General features: G+C 44.4%; 3 protein-coding genes across 4 annotated transcripts in view; all 3 read right to left on the bottom strand.

Moving 5' to 3' along the window:
* LOC134966526 (heat shock protein 30C-like) overlaps nucleotides 1-15,048 on the bottom strand; it is an 81,682-nt gene extending 66,634 nt beyond the window's left edge. Inside the window, exon 1 of one of the 2 annotated variants that reach the window (XM_063943321.1) lies at nucleotides 14,933-15,048. The gene's annotated coding sequence lies outside the window, so the exon portion shown is untranslated. The remainder of the gene's footprint in view (nucleotides 1-14,932) is intronic. The other variant, XM_063943320.1, reaches the window with a different exon arrangement.
* Nucleotides 9,283-10,231, bottom strand: LOC134965541 (heat shock protein 30C-like). Its single transcript, XM_063941922.1, has one exon. It carries the CDS (start codon nucleotides 10,061-10,063, stop codon nucleotides 9,410-9,412), a length of 654 nt encoding a protein of 217 aa, XP_063797992.1. The 5' UTR covers nucleotides 10,064-10,231; the 3' UTR covers nucleotides 9,283-9,409.
* Nucleotides 15,049-18,315: 3,267 nt separating the features above from the next.
* Nucleotides 18,316-19,269, bottom strand: LOC134965539 (heat shock protein 30C-like). The gene has a single exon (XM_063941921.1). It carries the CDS (start codon nucleotides 19,087-19,089, stop codon nucleotides 18,436-18,438), a length of 654 nt encoding a protein of 217 aa, XP_063797991.1. The 5' UTR covers nucleotides 19,090-19,269; the 3' UTR covers nucleotides 18,316-18,435.
* Nucleotides 19,270-22,893: the final 3,624 nt, after the last annotated feature.

The raw sequence follows: 22,893 nt of genomic DNA, 5'->3' as shown, positions 1-22,893 counted from the left end.
TTTATACCTGTATAATACATAGGGGTGTACTCAATACCTGTTGAATCCTTTCCGACGGAAAGGATCCGACAGGTCAGTATTCAATGAAAGGTCATATCCGAGTGTGAGATTTGGCCGCTACCAACACCTCTCACAACTAGTACCTGGGGAGGCAGATGCTGGGGAGGCAGACGTCTGGCGGGGAGGCTGGGGAGGCAGACGCTGGGGAGACAGACGTCCTGCGGAAGGGTCCTTTACTCACCTGTCCCCACTCCGGTCCCCGTCACATGACGTGCTGCTGCTGTTTCCTTTCCTCACCCGGCCGCTCCTCTACTCACCCATCCCCGCTCCGGTCCCCATCACATGCCATGCTGCTGCTGCTGTTTCCTCCCCTCACCCGGCCACTCCAGTGCTCACCCATCCCCGCTTCGGTCCCTGTCACATGCTCGCCATCATGACGTGTACCCGCTCCCCTGTCTCATCTCCCCGGTTCCGACAATGTCATTCCGACTTTTAAAGAAGTGAGATTGACATTGTCGGAACCGGGGCCAAAACCTGTCGGATTTGGCCGCGGAACACGTGGATCCACGGCATATCCGACAATCCACGACCCGACATTGAATTGGTCGGAACGCCTTCCGACCTAAATCTGTCGGAAGCTGCCGTCTTTCTGACAAGACTACAGCTTCTGACACTTTTTGAATACACCCTATAGGTTCCAGCCAACACATCAGCTCACTCTACAGTGTGCACTATACATACAGAATACATTTGCCCATTGACCAATGACGGTTAGCTGGGCAGGAAGGGGTAGAGCGAGGGCATCCGACGTGACCCAGGAAATGCCGGGACCAGCTACTAATAATTACTATAATGATGGAACTTCATGAATTTATTATTAGGGCAATGATATTTAAAAACATTTTAAATTACGTGGAAAATTATATCATTATATTATTTGGGTCCAGAATAATGAATGAATGAGATAAGCACATTTATCTTGGCACTTGTAGTTCCAGAGGTATGTAATATAATTGGTCTTCATCATTAATATGGCCCTAATTAAATATATGGTATTTTCTAAATACATGAGTTTCTTTTTAAACATTACCACCAATACAATCGTTCAATGATTATGGTCTATCAATATATTTATCCTTTTGGCCTTAATTGAGTATAGGGTTTCACCAATGGCCATCCCTAATTGAGTATTAATTAGTGACAATACTGTATGTTTCATGTGGTCCTAAATACTATAGACTTATGGAGAATAATTTATGCCGCCAAACACTAGCAACCTAATACGTTCTATATTGCATCACCTTTACAGGCCTATCTTCAGATTATACACGGATTTGAACAACCTTCATTTAATAGTATAAGTAAAATGTTGTCTGTTCCTCTGAAATACAGTATTGCCCTGAGTTACATTTTCCCCACAGTAATACACAATCCTTGTGGTGCCAGAGGGCAGGTAGGGAAGGTAAGTGCTTTCTTGTCATGACATTAACCTCTTCCTTTCCTCTTAGGTTGTCTAATACAAATGTCATGGTGGTCATTTTATTTGGAATACTTGAAATAATTTTATAAATTGTTGTATATGTAACTAAACCACTGATGTCTAACGTTAATCATTTTCAATTATAAAAGTCCAATTACTGTTTGTATAACTCAAGGTGTGTACACACGGTGCGATTTTTCTTACGATTTTATCTAGTCAAATTTGTAAGAAAATATAGTGCATATCGCACCGTGTGTATAGTCCTTGTGATGCTGATGCGTGGTGCCGCAGGATCGGCATCGCAAGGAAAAATAGACTGTGCAGGCAGCCCAACATTGACTATATTGGTGGGGCCGGGCTCCAGCCACGTTAAATAGCCAATGTCGGCCCTTTACAGCACATTGTACTGTGTGTACACGCCTTAACAGAGTGTGCTGTGATTTTGTTTCCTACACTAGGGGGCGATGTACTGATATATTCACGCCCTCTGCTACCATGGGCAGTATTTACTAAGAATCCGAGTTTGTCCGATTTGTGTTTTTTTTTCTAAGTCCCAATCCGGGAATTCACTAAGCACAAATCTCGGCAGTGTTTGGACTATTTGTAATGGTTTGAATGACAACGTTCACAAATACAAATGAATAGACCATCGGTCAAATGCGGCTGTTATTACATAGAATACGGGAATTCACTATTCATTCGTATTTGGGTGTTAGTCTCTGAGTGCTCAAATGCGGTCGTATTCTTTTGCGATTCGTTAAAAAAAGCGGCAAAAAAATAGACCTGCTTTTTTCAGTCGTGTTTACATGTGTTGCAAATAAAAAATCACTCACACCTGAATTAGGATGCCTATAAAAGGATGTTAGGCCCATTTCAATACACCTACACTCAGAAATGGCAGCAGGACTGTGGGCCAGTGATCTTTTGTGTGCTGTGGGATTCCTCAGACTCAGACATCAGCCTGTAAGTAACCAGGGCCAAGAAACTGAACATGGTCAGCAGGTTGTACAGGTTCCGCGGAGGCTGCGCAGGCCTCGTTTTTTTAGGGGGCGTTTAAACTTGAACGCATTGTCCAATGATAAGGTCATACAGATGTTCCGTCTAAATCGTAACAACATTTTCCGTCTGTATGACCTTGTCAAACTGGGCCTAGACCCTGAGACAGCACGCTCTCGCTCTGTCTCAGGCCTGCACAAACTCCTGGCTGTGTTGCACTTTATGGCTACTGGCAGCTTTCAGGCTGTGTCTGGGGATGTCATAGGAATCTCACAGCCCTCATTTTCCAGAATCTTAACACAGGTGATGTATACCTAACTACCTCTTCTGTTTTGTGTTTGTTTTAATTTCTCGGTGGCCAGTTCTGTCCTAAAATCTCATGTTTATTGTTCTTTAAAATATACACACAGGTGTTGGCTGTTTTGCAGCCCCACATCGAGGCCTCAATCTGCTTCCCTACCCAGGAGTCTCAGTGGCATGCCGTCAGGGTAGATTTCTATGAGCTGGCTGGCATGCCCAATGTGCTTGGAGCCATAGATTGCACACACATTCAGCTGAGACCACCTAGGGGCAGGCAGCCCATATATACAAACTGCCATTTCGAACACTCCACAAATGTGTAGGTGGTTTGTGATGCAAATCTCAAAATAATGAGTGTTGTTGCTGGTTACCCTGGGGGCTGCCATGACTCCTTCATCCTCAGTCAGTCATCCCTCTTTGATAAGTTTGAGGACAGACAAATGCCAGATGGATGGCTGCTGGGTATGTAATTTCATATGTGTAGGCCTGCGTATACTTTGTCCAAATACAGGGGCAGATGTATTAACCTGTAGAAGGCATAAGGAAGTGAGAAACCAGTGATCTGTGCAAGGTGATAAAGGCACCAGCCAATCAGCTCCAATATGTAAATGAACATTTAGGAACAGATTGTCTGCTGCCTTTATTACCTTGCACATATCACTGGTTTTTCACTTCCTTATGCCTTCTACAGGTTAATACATCTGCCCCACAGTGTGTTACTTATGTGTTGCTGTATCTTAACATGAATCACGTTACTATATCTGTCTTTTAGGTGATGGAGGATATGGCTGTTTTTCTTGGCTTCTAACTCCATTGTCCCGACCTGATACCCCTGCTGAACATAATTACAATCATGCACATAAATTCACACGGAATGTGATAGGAAGATGTTTTGGTGTGCTGAAATCTAGGTTTCGATGTCTGGATAAGTCTGGTGGCCTTTTGTTGTATAGTCCCTCCAAGGTGACTCAAATTGTGTACGGCTGCTGCTTTCTTCATAACATGTGTTTGCAACAACATCTGCCACATGTTGAGGAGGAGGAGGAGGAAGAAAGCAGCCAGCAAGCAGAGGAATTAGAGACATCTGGTGATACTTGGAGTGCTGATGTAGGGAGGCAGGTTAGGCAAGAGATCATCAATCGCTATTTCTAAGGTAAGCTTGGTTTGCTTATTTCATTTGTTGTGTAATCATAAATAGATGTTTTGCCTTTTTTCCCAAAAACCATTACTCAGAATGTGTCTGTCTGCTTGACACATACAAACATACCCTCGCTATATGAAAAACAAATGTCGCATGTGTATTGTGTGTATTTTTATTCTCAAAACAACAGATTATGAGTGCCATGCATTAAGTCTGGATAAGTGATCGTAAACTTGCAGTGCTAATTTCTTACAAGCCCACATCATCCATTTAGTATTTCACTTTATCATTGTGTGTAACGTCCTAATGCACAGGTTCACAAACTCGGCCCTCAGGACCACACACAGTGCATGTTTTTCACGTAACCCAGTAGAAGCACAGGTGTATGAATTACTCACAGACATATGTTAAAAAGTTCACAGGTGGAGCTAATTATGTCACTTGTGATTCTGTGAGGAGACCTGCAAAACATGTACTGTGTGGGTTCCTGAGGGCCGAGTTTGAGAACCTGTGTTCCCAAAAAACACTCAACATATAATATGTTAGCCTTGAGGAATACATGTGTCCCTATGTGTGATGCACCATCATATTTAAGACACACAAACTTACTGTAATCAGGAATAATTTATTTCCTAATGTTTGATGCTGTAAACTTGATGATGTGTAAGTAAATACACAGTTTGCCACACATACATTATTATACACATTTTTTGTTTTTTGTTGTAAAAGTACATATTTGTTTGTTTCAGCATCATGTGTAAAAACATTCTTACTAATTTTTAACACACACAAACATGTCCCAACAATACTGACATTCATTTTGACAATGTTTTTCAAACAAAACAAAGCCAACATATTACAAGCTTTTTACGCAACTCAATTGTATTCTTCTTGTAATGTTGTATAGATAAGAAAGCTAAGATATGTATCAATAACATTGTAATTTGGATTGTCTGCAGGAAAAGAGAATGATTGGAATCTAGAAAGAGTAATGATTAGAAAAAAAATCAAGTGGTCAGTTTACTTCCTGCTAACATGTATGTGTGGCTCCATCAACATTTCCCTCCTCCAATACCGAAAAAAAAATGGTAAAGAATAAATGTGCGTACACATTTTATGTTTTTGTTTGTACCACTTATAATTAATGATGTAGAAAAAAGTGTCAAGGAGCTAAGTGTTATTTTTTTTAGCAAAAAATACACTTGCTAACTATGTTGAGTTACTTATCACAACTGTCTAACTTGTATTTTTTTCACGTTTTTTTGGGTGGCTGCTTGTCCTGCCCTTTGCCTTTAGCACGGTCATGTTGTCGTGCTCTGGTGGAGCATCTTGGTGGTGATGAGACTGGCGTGATATTTGGAGTAGTCGTACCAGAACTGCTGCTTGTTTGCTGTTGGTGCATGCATCTGAGTGTTTCATTCAGGTTAGTGAGGGTGGCATTGAGTTCACGTGTAGCAGCATTTTGATTGTCTACTATTCAGAATAAACTTTCATTAATCTTTTGATTGTTTTGAAAAATGCTCATATAACTTTGCTGTTGTCTGTGCTGTTCTTCCATTATGCGCTGTAAGTTGCCCATGACCTGTGTAATGTCTGTACGCATGAGTTCCATGGTATTGCCTATTCTGGTTGTTTGTTCATTTTGTCTACTCAGATTTCTTGATATTCTTCTGAGGTGAGATGGTAGGCTTGCAAACATTTAGGTCTGCTTACGCAGGCAATCTTCATTAGTGGCCTGCTGTCTAGCCCAAATAATCCAAAACACTTGATCAGGGCCTTGTGTTCCTGGTGTTGTTGGGCTGTGTTGTGGTGGTGGTGTGCTTTGCTGTGGTGGTGTACTCACAGGTGCTGGGGGGCTCATTCCTTGCATTAATGGCTGCATTTCTAAGATGTTTGTCTCCTCCATGTCACTGTGTTGCTGTTGTTGCGGAGGGATGCTGTTCCCAGGACTCGAAGCTGAAATGTTAAACAAATCTCCGTTAGCTATCCATATGTTTGTGAAATGTAAACAAATCACTACACATGGAACACATGTCATTCACTGTTGCATTCAACTATTCTGGCTAGCAACATCATCACTCATAGCTTAAATACATACATATGCCTGTTTGAGGCAAATGTGTCTGGTTACTTAATTGTGAAAGCAAACACTTTAGTTTTATTGTAGCTCACACATACTCCACCATAAAAACACATTGGAATACATAATGTGTTACCTTATAGCTTTGTTCAAACAAACAAACATAGTAATGTTTTTATATGTATTTTGCAATGTTACCTCAAGCACACATGTGAAATTTGGAAACACAACCTTACTTTTTACAAACAAACCAACATGCTTTTTTGTTGCAGCATCTTACACACAATGTCATACTGTATGGCTCAAGTGGACATACATATCTTTACTGGATGTGGACAAGGCCATTTAGCTTGGATTCCATTTCAGCTTTTACTTACTGCGGTAAGTATTTTAGTTTTTGATGTGTTTTGACTTAATGCGGTTATGAAAGATTTTGATTATGTTCTGACATTTTACACATTTTTTTCAGTTTGATACTCACAATCAAGATGAGGGGAGTGTGGATGACATCTTGGAGGTGTGTCCAAAATTTGGAGAGGGGGTACAGAACATACGGACGATAATCTTTGTGGCGGGGTAGCCTGCTGTGTTTGTGCCGAGACATACGACCTTGCTTTCTTTTCGGCCACATGTTTTTTGTGGTGATGTTTTACAGAAGTGCCACTTATGCTGCTCCATACTTCTTTTGATGGACCTTTTAATGAAAGTGCAATTTTGTTATGGCCATTCCTTTACAAGCATACCCTATACTACAATGGACACTTTACCTGCTTCCGCAGCGTCATCATCATCAGATGTGATAGGAGTTACTGGCCGACGAGTAGTACTGGTTTTTTCTAACACTGTATAAAAAAAAAAAAAAAAAATCATGCTATTGTGTATACATCCACCCATTATGCTTAAAAACATTTATTCTTTTAGAAATGCTTGGTTTTTATTTAAAACAAACATAAGGACCAGAAATAAAAAAATAAAAAACATTGACCAAAACACATATGCACTATGGCAACATCAACACAGGAAAACATGTACAGGACACTGACATAGGCCACAAGTTCAAGAAAAAATAAAATAAAAACACACACAACTTCATTTTGTATTGAAAGGAAAAATATTACAGATGCAATACATAAATTGCTCTGTGATGTGGCACTCCAAAGACACATTACCACTATATGAGCAAAAACAAAATGCAGCAATTTATATAAAAATTACACTGCAGTGTGGTGTCACGGTACAAATACAAGCAAAAAAAAAAAAAAATATTGTTTTTTTAATTAAATAATTAACATTATCTAAAAATGACATTACACATGTAAGTGGTTTCCAAACCACTTTCCAGTACTCCAGCCTCTAACATGACAACCACTGTTTTTAAAACATTGCACATGGATCACTTAAATATAAAACATAGTCACAATTTAAAATGAAAAAACGGCCAAAAGGAAAACATTATTGCAGGACAATTCAGAGACACACCAAGTCCAAACTACACATGCAAAATATCTGACAGAAAAACACGACATACAATAAAGTAAGATGTTACATTGGCTTTTGTCTAAAACATTAACCAAAACAATGTATTTGCTGACACACACTTGAAGATGGGAGTAATATGCAACGTCACATGATACACATTTAAAAAAACAAAAAAAAAAACATAGAATGTAAATGCAAATACACATGCTCACCATTCTTCCTGGGCCTATCTGAATCCCGGACATGGGTTGCAGAGACAACTTCTGGAGGGATTACACTCCGCATTGACTCCTCATACTCCAGATAACTTGCAATATAGGGCTGCCCACCACCGGTTTTCCGAGCCGACTTGGCCTCCTTTGGCCATTTTGGACTTGACACGTCGCTTTATGTCATAGTACCGTTTGCGGCACGTGTCCTCCGTCCGCTTGACCACCCCCTCACTATTGACAGCAGCAACAACTTTCGCCCACAACACCGTCTTCCTCCGTGTTGGCACCTTGGCGGACTCAGGGCCAAATAGCTGCCTCTGATACTTCATAAGCTCACGCACCAATGCCACATTTTCAGCAAAACTAAACTTTACATTCCGCCCAGTCTTAGTAGTGGTGCGTGGCTGCGGAGCACTCTGATTGTCACTATCACTTGAGGCTGCTGCAGCAACCTCACCCACCTCCTCCACCTCACTAACCTCACTAACACTCACCTCCTCCACCTGACCAATCTCCTCCCCCTCTGAGTCACACATAATTGTGTTTCTAAACAGTTAACAAAGGAAAAAAAAAAAGACAAACAACACACTCCTCCACTACCACTACACAACTCACACACACACACACACACACACACACACACACACACACACACACTGACAAGGGACTATAAAGAAAAATAACTTGGACTAAAAATGAGACAAAACCACAAAATACAAGACAACAAGAATGACAAGACGACTTCCAAACACATTACCACACTCAGAAATCGCTACCAACACTCCTCACCAAACCACAAATTCACCTACCTCCACAGCACAACCTCCCTCCTCCTCACCAATAACTAAACCCACGAGGTGCGGACGGTTTGGGGCGTATTTATATGGTTGCGCACAGACACTCCTACCATCTGAAAACACAACCAATCACGGACGGGGATGAAAATCGAAACTGAAAGTGAAAATGCGGCCGCGGGAAAAAAAAAACCCTGCCACGTTTAACTTAGGAAAAAAAACAGCAAATACAACAAAAACACGTACGCAAACGACAATGACGGCCGTAAATGTGCCAAAAAAAATGACTGGCATCGACATCGGAAAACACGACAACCATAAAGTCGACTGTTTCGTAACTTTGCGTATATGGATTCAAAAGGTTGCATAAAAATGAGTTTAAACACTACACAAACCGACTCAAACACGAATATTAGTAAATATTGCCCCATGTGTCCATAAGTAAAATGTACTTTTAAGCGGAGAGTAATTTTCTTCCTACCCATACAGTTGTACAATACCAATGTCACTGATCTTTTATTTCACATACTTTATATGTCTTTATATATTTGCTGTATAAGTAATTTATACACTAATCACTTGCTGTAATCACTTCTAATAACAAATTATGGAACAGAATACACAACGCTGCTGCCTGGATTCTGCTGTCAGTGTGCCAGACCCATTAAGGTAATTAAGAAAATGTGACTTTAGCCATTTTACCTATTAAATGTGATACCTGTAAATAGGTTTGTTTGGAGAGTGAGAGGGACAAAATTTCTATCTGTTATACTGTAGTATATATAAATGAGGAGAGCAAATTATAGTTAAACTTTATTTATTTTATTAAGAAAACATATATAACATCACATTAGCAAGATATTTGTTCCAGACAGGACTATAAAAATATACAATGACCCTGATGTATGTAACAGTCCCATAATGGTATCAGGAGGAGATGGCCCCAGTATCCGAGTCTCCCATCCCTTGGCTGCTCTGGGTCACTGGGGGGACGGCTTGTCCTTTTCCTGGGGTCTGGGTCACAGTGATGGGAACAGGTCTCCCTTCTGCAGCTGGCAGTGCCAGACGAGGAGCCTGGAAGTGGAGCTGCCCATCCTTGGAGAGGGAGCACAGCACGGCCTCAGGTATCACATCCTCTGGGAGCTCAGCTTCTCTCCTCCACTCTCTGTACTCATGGAAGTAGCCATCGGTCTCACTATCCTGTTTCTTGTCCCGTTTCCCTGTCACAATCAGTCTCCGTCCTTCTGTTGTTACTGTCAGCTCCTCAGGAGAAAAGGGCCTCACGTCCAGGGTGAGCTCAAAGTTTCCCTTCCCCTCTTTGCCTGTCCTGGGAGAGGTGATCTCAGTGCCTGCAGAGTGTGTGCTCTGAGCTGCTCTTCTTCTCATGTCCATGTCCTGAGCCAGGAGCTGACAAGCCTGGCTGACACGCTGCGCTCTCCTCTCCATCTCCTTCCTCAGGCTCAGCATGTCATCTTCCAGCTGGCTATAGATGAGGCATGTAGCTGGCCAGAGGGTGAGTGCAGGCTCACTGCAGGGACACAGGGGGCTGTGCGAGGACTGGAGGAGGCTGAGAGGAAACATCTTCTGCTGATTTTCCTGGAGCTTCTGGTCACAGATCAGCTGGAGATAATCTGCCTGTGTCTCAGTGTCTGCTTTCTTGCTGCTCAGTGCTGCAGCCAGTCCCAGCTCCGGCTCCTTTATACTCACTCCCCCAAGTACTGGTCTCTTCCTGATGCTTCCATGTGTGCTCTGTATATGGTGTGAGGGGAGGGGCCTGTGTGTACACACTGCATAATACATGAGGAGGTGGGAGAGGAGGTACTAGTAACTTCTGGCATGTACTGGGGAGGTGACATCACAGGGGGCGGGGCCAGGTGTCTGCTGGAGATTACTAGAGCGTTCTCAGCTGTTATTATTATTGCACAAGCTTAGTCACTGTAGAAAAAGACTCCAGCAGTGTTACTATATAGTATACTATTGTAGACTATTCATCTTAATGTCAATATTTCTGAATTTAATCTTTTTCTGTGTATGTTTAAAATGTTTGACTGGTTTACTTTAGGAAAATACATGTAAATTATATTTGAATGTTTTGCATTTGACAAAAAGCCATCAACAACTATACAAGACGGGTGATCAGGATTTCATAAGCACAGAATGTATTTTTAATAATTGAAATGATAAAAATTGCTAAAATATTTTTACATTTACAGATTACTTATTTCTATCAATGACCACACAGCCCTCTACCGGTAGTATACTTCTTTATAGTACGGTATATAGGATATACCCAGGGCCATAACTAGGGGTGTGCTAGCAGTGCCAATGTACGGGCCATAAGGGGGATGCAGTCAATTTACCTACAATCAAAATCTCAATGGTCAAAATACTGACAATTATTGACCAACGGTCAAAATCCCAACAAGGTCAAAATCCCAACAAGGTCCAAATTCCGACATCTAAAATATTGACAGGTCAAAAAGTTGCCATGAATTTTTCATTGAAATCGACTTGTTCATACTTTACCATCCCAGTGGACCTGGAGGGGGAATATAATAGTGTGCCGAGCGCAGCGAGCCATGCGAGTGACGCGGTGCAATTATACGGCGTCCATGTCGACCTGTGTCGACATACAAAAAAAACATTTTAAAAAGTTGTGTCGACTTCTTGACCTGTTGACATTTTGAATGTCGGTATTTTGACCATGTCTGTATTTTAAATGTTGGTATTTTGAGCTTGTCGGGATTTTGACCGTCGGTCAATTGTTGTCGGTATTTTGACCGTCGGGATTTTGATTGTAGGTATTTCATACCAAACGCGCATAAGATCCTAGAGGTGCCACCATTGCTGCCTCACAGCACCTGCATGTGGCTTGCAGAGTGACTACAGTGGCACCTTGCAGCCAGAAGTGCTACCGTAGAGCCACCCGGAGCATCCAAGGGACAATCCTGGCAGACACCCTGCAGCCTGTGGAGTTACCTGGAGCATCCTTAGGTCTCTCCAGGCTGAGTTCTACTATCAGAGCTGGCAGACCTGCCCGCTAGGTGTGACATCATGATGTCACAGGTATAGGGAGCGAGATGGCACAGGGTGCACTGCTGCCCTGTTGCTGCGCTGAATATCCCTTCATCAAAATTGTTATTTGAAAAAAATGAACACAAAACTAAATTGTGCAAATGGCGGCTGTCACCTAATAATGATGTCACCTTCTCCTAGCCGTCATTCCCATATCCCAGCACTTCCTAACACCCATCTATGCTCCCAGCACCTTCATCCCTTATCTGCACCCCTCCTTTACTTTCAATTCTCTTTTTTGTGGACTCATGACGCCACCCTACATACATGAATGTACTCGCTGCATCCCACCTCTTCCTCCCAAACATCCTCTGACATGGCGCTGCTGCTCCTCCCTGCAGCACCATCACCTGACTCCAGTGGTGCAAGTAGAAAAAATGTCTTACGGGTACTGTGTGCGCGCGCCGAAGGCGCGCGTGCAAAAAAATGGGTGTGGTCAAATGCCACATGGGGCGTGGCCAATGAAAATGGGGGCGTGATACACATATGGGGAAGGGGCAGATACACGTATGACCCAATAGTGTCAGATACACGTTGCCCCACAGTGCCAGATATACATTGCCCCACAGTGCCAGATACACATTGCCCCACAGTGCCAGATACACATTGCCCCACAGTGCCAGATACACAAATGTCCCCAGAGTGCCAGATACACAAATGTCCCCAGAGTGTCAGATACACATTGCCTCACAGTGCCAGATACACATTGCCCCACAGTGCCAGATACACATTGCCCCACAGTGCCAGATACACAAATGTCCCCAGAGTGCCAGATACACATTGCCCCACCGTGCCAGATACACATTGCCCCACAGTGACAGATACAGAAATGCCCCCAGAGTGCCATACATTGCCTCACAGTGTCAGATACACATTGCCCCACAGTGCCAGATACACAAATGCCCCCACTGTGTCAGATATACATTGCCCCCCGTGCCAGATACAGAAATGCCCCTACAGTGCCAGATATGCCCCCAGTGCCAGATATCCCCCTGTGCCAGGTATACATGCCCCCCTGTGCCAGATATCCCCCAGTGCCAGGTATATATGCCCCCCTGTGCCAGATATGCCCCCAGTGCCAGATATCCCCCAGTGCCAGATATACATGCCCCCCCAGTGCCAGATATCCCCCAGTGCCAGGTATAACATGCCCCCCTGTGCCAGATATCCCCCAGTGCCAGGTATACATGCCCCCCTGTGCCAGATATCCCCCAGTGCCAGGTATATATATACCCCCCTGTGCCAGATATGCCCCCAGTGCCAGATATCCCCCAGTGCCAGATATAACATGCCTCCCCAGTGCCAGAGATCCCCCAGTGCCAGGTATAACATGCCCCCCCAGTGCCAGAGATCCCCCAGTGCCAGGTATAACATGCCCCCCCAGTGCCAGAGATCCCCCAGTGCCAGGTATAACATGCCCCCCTGTGCCAGATATCCCCCAGTGCCAGGTATAACTTGCCCCCCTGTGCCAGATATCCCCCAGTGCCAGGTATATATGCCCCCCTGTGCCAGCTATGCCCCCAGTGCCAGGTATACATGCCCCCCCAGTGCCAGGTATAACATGCCCCCCCCAGTGCCAGGTATAACATGCCCCCCTCCCCTACTCACCGCTGCCGCTGCCGTCGCCGTCCTGCCTGTCATGTGAGGGAAGGAGAGCGCAGCCTGCTCCTCTTGTTCCCCTCAGTCTCCGGCGGGTGTCTCAGTTTAATTCAGCGCCGATCCGTGAGCCAATCAGAGCTCGCGGGTTCGAGCTCTGATTGGCTCACGGATCGGCGCTTAAGTAAACTGAGACACCCACTGGAGACTGAGGGGAAGGAGAGGCGCAGGCTGTGCTCTCCTTCCCTCACATCAGCGGCGGTGCGGCGTGGACGGCGTGTGCGGTGCGGCGGGGACGGCGGGTGCGGCGTGGAGCAGGGGAGGGAGGGAGGGAAGGAAGAGGAGCGGCGGCCCGTCAGTGTGGGTACGGCGTACCCACGGCTAAATTCTTACGGGTACGCCGTACCCACCCGTACCCGCCCACTTACACCACTGCCTGACTCTTTCCTACAATTACACATCAGCTGGATCAGTACAAAGTCAAATGTTCATCTCAGATCAGGGTCACATCGCCCAATGCCATAGCTGGTGACTGTGTGCCCATACCTGACACCACTGCCCCGTCCCATCATGATCTCACACCACATGCACCAGTGGGAACAGGAATGTGGCTGCTGGCTTTGCTTTTAACAGGCTGCTCCTCCAGGTACCCTGCAAGGTAAGGCAGTGGTGCAGTGCCTTCAGGGTAACAACCATGCTCCCCTGTCAGCTTTGTTCCCTGGGCAGCAGTACTGATCACCCACGCCTTATTACAGCCAAGACATCACCTATAGCAGACAGGGACAGATTGAACCAGCCCCAGTGAAATAAAGGCTGATTGTTAATTAGTAGAGTCACAGATGATCATGTGATGACACTAGAAATGCATCAAACACCAGCTTCTGCTACAATACAAGCGGAGCAATTCACTTGTTGCTCAGTTTAGATGTCTTTCAGCCATGGGGAAGACATTACTTCTCACAGCCTCCTGAGGTGCTAGAAGAAATGTGTGCAAAGCCCGTGGATTAGGCTCCAAAACAGAAGATTGGGCGCCCTAACCAGGACATTAGACGTGAATAGCAGCTACATGTGGTTAAACCCTGTCTATTTGGGCACGTATAAAGCAATAGGCGCCCAATCAGACCAACAAATGAATTTCTCTGATGGGTGCCCATTACTTTTGGTGCCCCAAAAAAACATTTGAATCACCGCCAAAGTGTCAAGCCCATTTAATGAAAGTATCTCTGGAAAGTGAATGGCCAGCAGAGGGGAAAGGAGCAAAGGTGGCCCTGCGCTTAGAGCAGAGGTGATTAAATAGAGGAGGGGGTCAGATTGGAGCCTGCACATAGGCCCACTCCTCTCTAGAGGTGCAGTAGAATCTCACATTGTGCTAGAGTCCACTGCGCATGTACAGGTCTCCAGGAACATGGCAACCATGCCTTATTCCAGGGGACATTCCTAATGTGCATGCACTAATCACCAGGAAATGGTCACTTTAGCCATTATCCCCATGATTTCTGCAGCCAGGCCCGACTGAGTGGTAAGTATAATTATATTGGTGGTGGGTGTGCGGTGTGAGGGGCCCCTGTGCACTGCTCAACTTGCACCCATTATAGATATGCCCGTGGCTTAGAGTGATAACACAGTTTGTATAATCAGCCATACTGCGCTTACATTTCACCAGATAATATACAGGTATTGTGTCCTGAATCTTTACTGAAAATTGATTGACTCAGCATCTCACTTTAGGACCAGTTACATATGTGCAACATTGCCTTTCTTAGCATGTATATGGCTTACCTTACCTATATGTCAGCGCCGGACAGCTGAAGTCACCTAGACCACAGGTTCTCAAAGTCGGTCCTCAGGACCCCACACAGTGCATGTTTAGCAGGTCTCCTCACAGAATCGCAAGTGAAATAATTAGCTCCACCTGTGGACCTTTTAAAATGTGTCAGTGAGTAATTAATACACCTGTGCACCTGCTGGGTTACCTGCAAAACATGCACTGTGTGGGGTCCTGAGGACCAAGTTTGAGAACCTCTGACCTAGACTATCAAAGGAGGAGTGGGGACTGTTATAGGTAGCAGCTGGCTCCATATAGTACAATTCATTTTACTTCTGAATCTTTCTATATCTGACATTCACATTGGATTATATTTACCTTAATGAACTGAAGTGAAGTTGAATTTTTGCAATTGCAAAAAAAAACAACTAAAAATTAAAAGGAACTAGGAATTTTGAGTAACGTTTGAAGGTATATGTGTAAAAAAGCACTGCGATAGTACATACTATGATATGTGAGAAGGCACATTTCTAGGAATAAAGGCAATGAGGCAATGAGGCCTGGAATAGATTACCCCACATGAGTAACATCAGGTATAATATATTGCATCTGTTACACAGCAGAGTCAGCCTCTATAACCATGTTACCCCACAGTGATGTCATTTATACCTGTATAATACATAGGGGTGTATTCAATACCTGTTGAATCCTTTCCGACGGAAAGCATCCGACAGGTCAGTATTCAATGAAAGGTCAAATCCGAGTGTGAGATTTGGCCGCTCCCAACACCTCTCACAACTAGTACCTGGGGAGGCAGATGCTGGGGAGGCAGACGTCTGGCGGGGAGGCTGGGGAGGCAGACGCTGGGGAGACAGACGTCCTGCGGAAGGGTCCTTTACTCACCTGTCCCCGCTCCGGTCCCCGTCACATGACGTGCTGCTGCTGTTTCCTTCCTCCCCGGCCGCTCCTCTACTCACACATCCCCGCTCCGGTCCCCATCACATGCCATGCTGCTGCTGCTGTTTCCTCCCCTCCCCCGGCCACTCCACTGCTCACCCATCCCCGCTTCGGTCCCTGTCACATGCTCGCCATCATGACGTGTACCCGCTCCCCCGTCTCATCTCCCCGGTTCCGACAATGTCATTCCGACTTTTAAAGAAGTGAGATTGACATTGTCGGAACCGGGGCCAAAACCTGTCGGATTTGGCCGCGGAACACGTGGATCACGTGGATCCACGGCATATCTGACAATCCACGACCCGACATTGAATAGGTCGGAACGCCTTCCGACCTAAATCTGTCGGAAGCTGCCGTCTTTCTGACAAGACGGCAGCTTCTGACACTTTTTGAATACACCCCATAGGCTCCAGCCAACACATCAGCTCACTCTACAGTGTGCACTATACATACAGAATACATTTGCCCATTGACCAATGACGGTTAGCTGGGCAGGGAGGGGTAGAGCGAGGGCATCCGACGTGACCCAGGAAATGCCGGGACCAGTTACTAGTAATTACTATAATGATGGAACTTCATTACTTCATGAATTTATTATTAGGGCAATGATATTTAAAAACATTTTAAATTACGTGGAAAATTATATCATTATATTATTTGGGTCCAGAATAATGAATAAATGAGATAAGCACATTTATCTTGGCACTTGTAGTTCCGGAGGTATGTAATATAATTGGTCTTCATCATTAATATGGCCCTAATTAAATATATGGTATTTTCTAAATACATGGGTTTCTTTTTAAACATTACCACCAATACAATCGTTCAATGATTATGGTCTATCAATATATTTATCCTTTTGGGGGGGCCTTAATTGAGTATAGGGTTTCACCAATGGCCATCCCTAATTGAGTATTAATTAGTAACATACTGTATGTTTCATGTGGTCCTAAATACTATAGACTTATGGAGAATAATTTATGCCGCCAAACACTAGCAACCTATTACGTTCTATATTGCGTCACCTTTACAGGCCTATCTTCAGATTATACATTGATTTGAACAAACTCCATTTAATAGTATAAGTAAAATGTTGTCTGTTCCTCTGAAATACAGTATTGCCCTGAGTTACATTTTCCCCACAGTAATACACAATCCCTGTGGTGCCAGAGGGCAGGTAGGGAAGGTAAGTGCTTTCTTGTCATGACATTAACCTCTTCCTTTCCTCTTAGGTTGTCTAATACAAATGTCATGGTGGTCATTTTATTTGGAATACTTGAAATAATTTTATAAATTGTTGTATATGTAACTAAACCACTGATGTCTAACGTTAATCAATTTCAATTATAAAAGTCCCATTACTGTATGTATAACTCAAGGTGTGTACACACAGTAAGATTTTTCTTACGATTTTGACTAGTCAAAATTGTAAGAAAATACAGTGCATATCGCACCATGGGGGTCATTCCGAGTTGTTCGCTCGCAAGCTGCTTTTAGCAGCTTTGCACACGCTAAGCCGCCGCCTACTGGGAGTGAATCTTAGCTTATCAAAATTGCGAACGAAAGATTAGCAGAATTGCGAAGACACTTCTTAGCAGTTTCTGAGTAGCTCCACACTTACCCGGCAACTGCGATCAGTTCAGTCAGTTTCGTTCCTGGTTTGACGTCACAAACACACCCAGCGTTCGCCCAGACACTCCTCCGTTTCTCCAGCCACTCCCGCGTTTTTCCCAGAAACGGCAGCGTTTTTTCACACACACCCATAAAACGGCCAGTTTCCGCCCAGAAACACCCACTTCCTGTCAATCACATTACGATCACCAGAACGAAGTAAAAAACCTTGTAATGCCGTGAGTAAAATACCTAACTGCATAGCAAATTTATTTGGCGCAGTCGCACTGCGGACATTGCGCATGCGCATTAGCGACTAATCGCTCCGTTGCGAGAAAAAAATAACGAGCGAACAACTCGGAATGACCCCCCATGTGTATAGTCCTTGTGATGCTGATGCGTGGTGCTGAAGGATCGGCATCGCAAGGAAAAATAGACTGTGCAGGCAGCCCAACATTGACTGTATTGGTGGGGCCGGCCTCCAGCCACGTTGAATAGCCAATGTCGGCCCTTTACAGCACATTGTACTGTGTGTACACGATCTTTTATTTCACATACTTTATATGTCTTTATGTATTTGCTGTATAAGTAATTTATACACTAATCACTTGCTGTAATCACTTCTAATAACAAATTATGGAACAGAATACTCAATGCTGCTGCCTGGATTCTGCTGTCAGTGTGCCAGACCCATTAAGGTAATTAAGGAAATGTGACTTTAGCCATTTTACCTATTAAATGTGATACCTGTAAATAGATTTGTTTGGAAAGTGAGAGGGACACAATTTATATCTGATATACTGCAGTATATATAAATGAGGAGAGCAAATTATAGTTAAACTGTTTATTAAGAAAACATATATAACATCACATTAGCAAGATAATTGTTCCAGACAGGAGTATAAAAATATACAATGACCCTGATGTATGTAACAGTCCCATAATGGTATCAGGAGGAGATGGCCCCAGTATCCGAGTCTCCCATCCCTTGGCTGCTCTGGGTCACTGAGGGGACGTCTTGTCCTTCTCCTGGGGTCTGGGTCACAGTGATGGGAACAGGTCTTCCTTCTGCAGCTGGCAGTGCCAGACGAGGAGCCTGGAAGTGGAGCTGCCGATCCTTGGAGAGAGAGCACAGCACGGCCTCAGGTATCACATCCTCTGGGAGCTCAGCTTCTCTCCTCCACTCTCTGTACTCATGGAAGTAGCCATCGGTCTCACTATCCTGTTTCTTGTCCCGTTTCCCTGTCACAATCAGTCTCCGTCCTTCTGTTGTTACTGTCAGCTCCTCAGGAGAAAAGGGCCTCACGTCCAGGGTGAGCTCAAAGTTTCCCTTCCCCTCTTTGCCTGTCCTGGGAGAGGTGATCTCAGTGCCTGCAGAGTGTGTGCTCTGAGCTGCTCTTCTTCTCATGTCCATGTCCTGAGCCAGGAGCTGACAAGCCTGGCTGACACGCTGCGCTCTCCTCTCCATCTCCTTCCTCAGGCTCAGCATGTCATCATCCAGATAGTTATAGATGAGACATGTAGCTGGCCAGAGGGTGAGTGCAGGCTCACTGCAGAGACACAGAGGGCTGTGCGAGGACTGGAGGAGGCTCAGAGGAAACATCTTCCGCTGATTTTCCTGGAGCTTCTGGTCACAGATCAGCTGGAGATAATCTGCCTGTGTCTCAGTGTCGGCTTTCTTGCTGCTCAGTGCTGCAGCCAGTCCCAGCTCCGGCTCTTTTATCCTCACTCCCCCAAGTGCTGGTCTCTTCCTGATGCTTCCATGTGTGCTCTGTATATGGTGTGAGGGGAGGGGCCTGTGTGTACACACTGCATAATACATGAGGAGGCGGGAGAGGAGGTGCTAGTAACTTCTGGCATGTACTGGGGAGGTGACATCACAGGGGGCGGGGCCAGGTGTCTGCTGGAGATTACTAGAGCGTTCTCAGCTGTGATTATTATTGCACAAGCTTAGTCACTGTAGAAAATGACTCCAGCAGTGTTACTATATAGTATACTATTGTAGACTATTCATCTTAATGTCAATATTTCTGAATTTAATCTTTTTCTGTGTATGTTTAAAATGTTTGACTGGTTTACTTTAGGAAAATACATGTAAATTATATTTGAATGTTTTGCATTTGACAAAAAGCCATCAGTAACTATATAAGACGGTTGATCAGGATTTCATAAGCATATAATGTATTTTTAATAATTGAAATTATAAAAATTGCAAAAATATTTTTACATTTACAGATTACTTATTTCTATCAATGACCACACAGCCCTCTACCGGTAGTATACTTCTTTATAGTACGGTATACATACCCTCCAACTGTACCTTTTTGGCCGGTACAGTACCGTTTTTTTAAGGTCTGTACCGGCCAAAAAGGGCTTTGTACCGATTTTTGATTTACTGCATCTCCATTGAAAGTATAGGAAAGGGGACGTGGCCACGCCCCCTTTACCCGCGGCCACGCCCCCTTTCCTTATTTGTACCGGTTTTAAGTGTAAAATGTTGGAGGGTATGCGGTATATAGGATATACCCAGGGCCATAACTAGGGGTGTGCTAGCAGTGCCAATGTACGGGCCATAAGGGGGATGCAGCCAATTTACCTACAATCAAAATCTCAATGGTCAAAATACTGACAATTATTGACCAACGGTCAAAATCCCAACAAGGGCCCTCATTCCGAGTTGTTCGCTCGGTAAAAATCTTCGCATCGCAGCGATTTTCCGCTTAATGCGCATGCGCAATGTCCGCACTGCGACTGCGCCAAGTAAATTTGCTATGCACTTAGTAATTTTACTCACGGCTTTTTCATCGGTCTGGCGATCGTAATGTGATTGACAGGAAATGGGTGTTACTGGGCGGAAACAGGCCGTTTTATGGGCGTGTGGGAAAAAACGCTACCGTTTCCGGAAAAAACGCAGGAGTGGCCGGAGAAACGGGGGAGTGTCTGGGCGAACGCTGGGAGTGTTTGTGACGTCAAACCAGGAACGACAAGCACTGAACTGATCGCAGATGCCGAGTAAGTCTGAAGCTACTCAGAAACTGCTACGAGGTGTGTAATCGCAATATTGCGATTACTTCGTTCGCAATTTTAAGATGCTAAGATTCACTCCCAGTAGGCGGCGGCTTAGCGTGTGCAATACTGCTAAAATCGCCTTGCGAGCGAACAACTCGGAATGACCTCCAAGGTCAAAATACCGACAAGGTCCAAATTCCGACATCTAAAATGTTGACAGGTCAAAAAGTTGACATTAGTTTTTCATTGAAATCGACTTGTTCATACTTTACCATCCCAGTGGACCTGGAGGGGGAATATAATAGTGTGCCGAGCGCAGCGAGCCATGCGAGTGACGAAATACAATTATACGGTGTCCATGTCGACCTGTGTCGACATACAAAAACATTTTAAAAAGTTGTGTCGACTTCTTGACCTGTTGACATTTTGAATGTCGGTATTTTGACCTTGTCTGTATTTTAAATGTTGGTATTTTGAGCTTGTCGGGATTTTGACCGTCGGTCAATTGTTGTCGGTATTTTGACCGTCGGGATTTTGATTGTAGGTATTTCATACCAAACGCGCATAAGGTCCTAGAGGTGCCACCATTGCTGCCTCACAGCACCTGCATGTGGCTTGCAGAGTGACTACAGTGGCACCTTGCAGCCAGAAGGGCTACTGTAGAGCCACCCGGAGCATGCAAGGGACAATCCTGGCAGACACCCTGCAGCCTGTGGAGTTACCTGGAGCATCCTTAGGTCCCTCCAGGCTGAGTTCTACTATCAGAGCTAGCAGCCCTACTCGCTAGGTGTGACATCATCATGTCACAGGTATAGGGAGCGGGATGGCACAGGGTGCACTGCTGCCCTGTTGCTGCCCCGAATATCCCTTCATCAAAATTGTTATTTAAAAAAAATGAACACAGAACTAAATTGTGCAAATGGCGGCTGTCACCTAATAATGGTGTCACCTTCTACTAGCCGTCATTCCCATATCCCAGCACTTCCTAACACCCTTCTATGCTCCCAGCACCTTCATCCCTTATCTGCACCCCTCCTTTACTTTCAATTCTCTTTTTTGTGGACTCATGACGCCACCCTACATACATGAATGTACTCGCTGCATCCCACCTCTTCCTCCCAAACATCCTCTGACATGGCGAATACAGAAAATAGAGTGATGAATTACCCAAGGCGCAAAACACCTATGCAGCTACCTGTGGTGAAAAGGGCCACTAAACCCCTGTATGCAAATATATGTAGAGAAAAACACAGGAAAAAAGCGCTCAGTGCCGTTTCACATCTAACAAAAAAAGGAAAATGTATTGCGATACTTAATGTCCAAATTGTCAAAACAGTCCAGTGGGTAGCAGAATCCCATCTAGTGATCCTCTGGAAATATTCTCCCAAGAAGTGATAAATGTCTTCAAAAATGGCTCATGATGATATGCAAAGAAAAACAATACAATATCATGGTGTAGTATGTCAGAAACTCTCTATTCAGATGCCAACCAACAAAAAGCAGGGATCCAATGCGTACCCCACTCACAATAAATGTGATGTTAATCCACTCATAAAGGTATCTTTCATATGATGGTAATTCAAGTATATCGTACCATACTCACTTCTCCACAAGTGGGAACCCTCGTATCAAGGTTTCTTTATGTGCTTCAAAATCTCCTCAATGATGAGCAGAATGGTATATATAATAAAAGGTTTTATTTTAAAAAAGACAAAATCCATACATAATTATCCCAGACTGTACAAGATGCTGTTCTAAACAGATAATGCCGGTGGCCACTCACAGCAATTTACTGCCTGATGTTATTGCATCAAGTAATGGAATGGGAAATACATGAAGGATATGCCTGTGAATACTCTTCCAACGCGTTTCTCCCCTTTAGCGGGTCTTTGTCAAGGAACAAGAGTGCTCACAAGATAACCTTATTTAAGGTGACAAACAGGAAATTGAAACAATTAAAACGTCCTATCTAAAATGCGGGTTGCCGTGGCAACGTGTCTCCACGTGTACCCAGCATTCCCTATGCTTCCGTCTCTGGGAGGAAACATCTCTGGTCATTACACCAGTGAGTTCTTCCGCCCTCAGCCGTGACTGCTTCCGCCGCGTGTATTGACGGAACGTCACTTCCGCCTGCCGTTGCTATGGGGATACTCCGGGTTGTGTTCGCGCATACCTTGGTGCGTGTCACTCCCGTCCTCCATTGCTTTGATGATCTGTTTCCATGGTGACACACACTTATGGACACTGCTATGCACGGCAACAGAGCAGTCTTAACAGAAGTTTTTAAACAGGCATACCCTTCTCATATTAGCCCGTATTCTGCATATAGATACTTGGTATCTGACATGGCGCTGCTGCTCCTCCCTGCAGCACCATCACCTGACTCTTTCCTACTATT

The sequence above is a fragment of the Pseudophryne corroboree genome, chromosome 10, assembly GCF_028390025.1.
Source record: "Pseudophryne corroboree isolate aPseCor3 chromosome 10, aPseCor3.hap2, whole genome shotgun sequence".
Taxonomy (NCBI): Eukaryota; Metazoa; Chordata; class Amphibia; order Anura; family Myobatrachidae; genus Pseudophryne; species Pseudophryne corroboree.
Note: the sequence above shows the minus strand (reverse complement) of the source record. Positions and strands in the feature narration are given on the sequence as shown.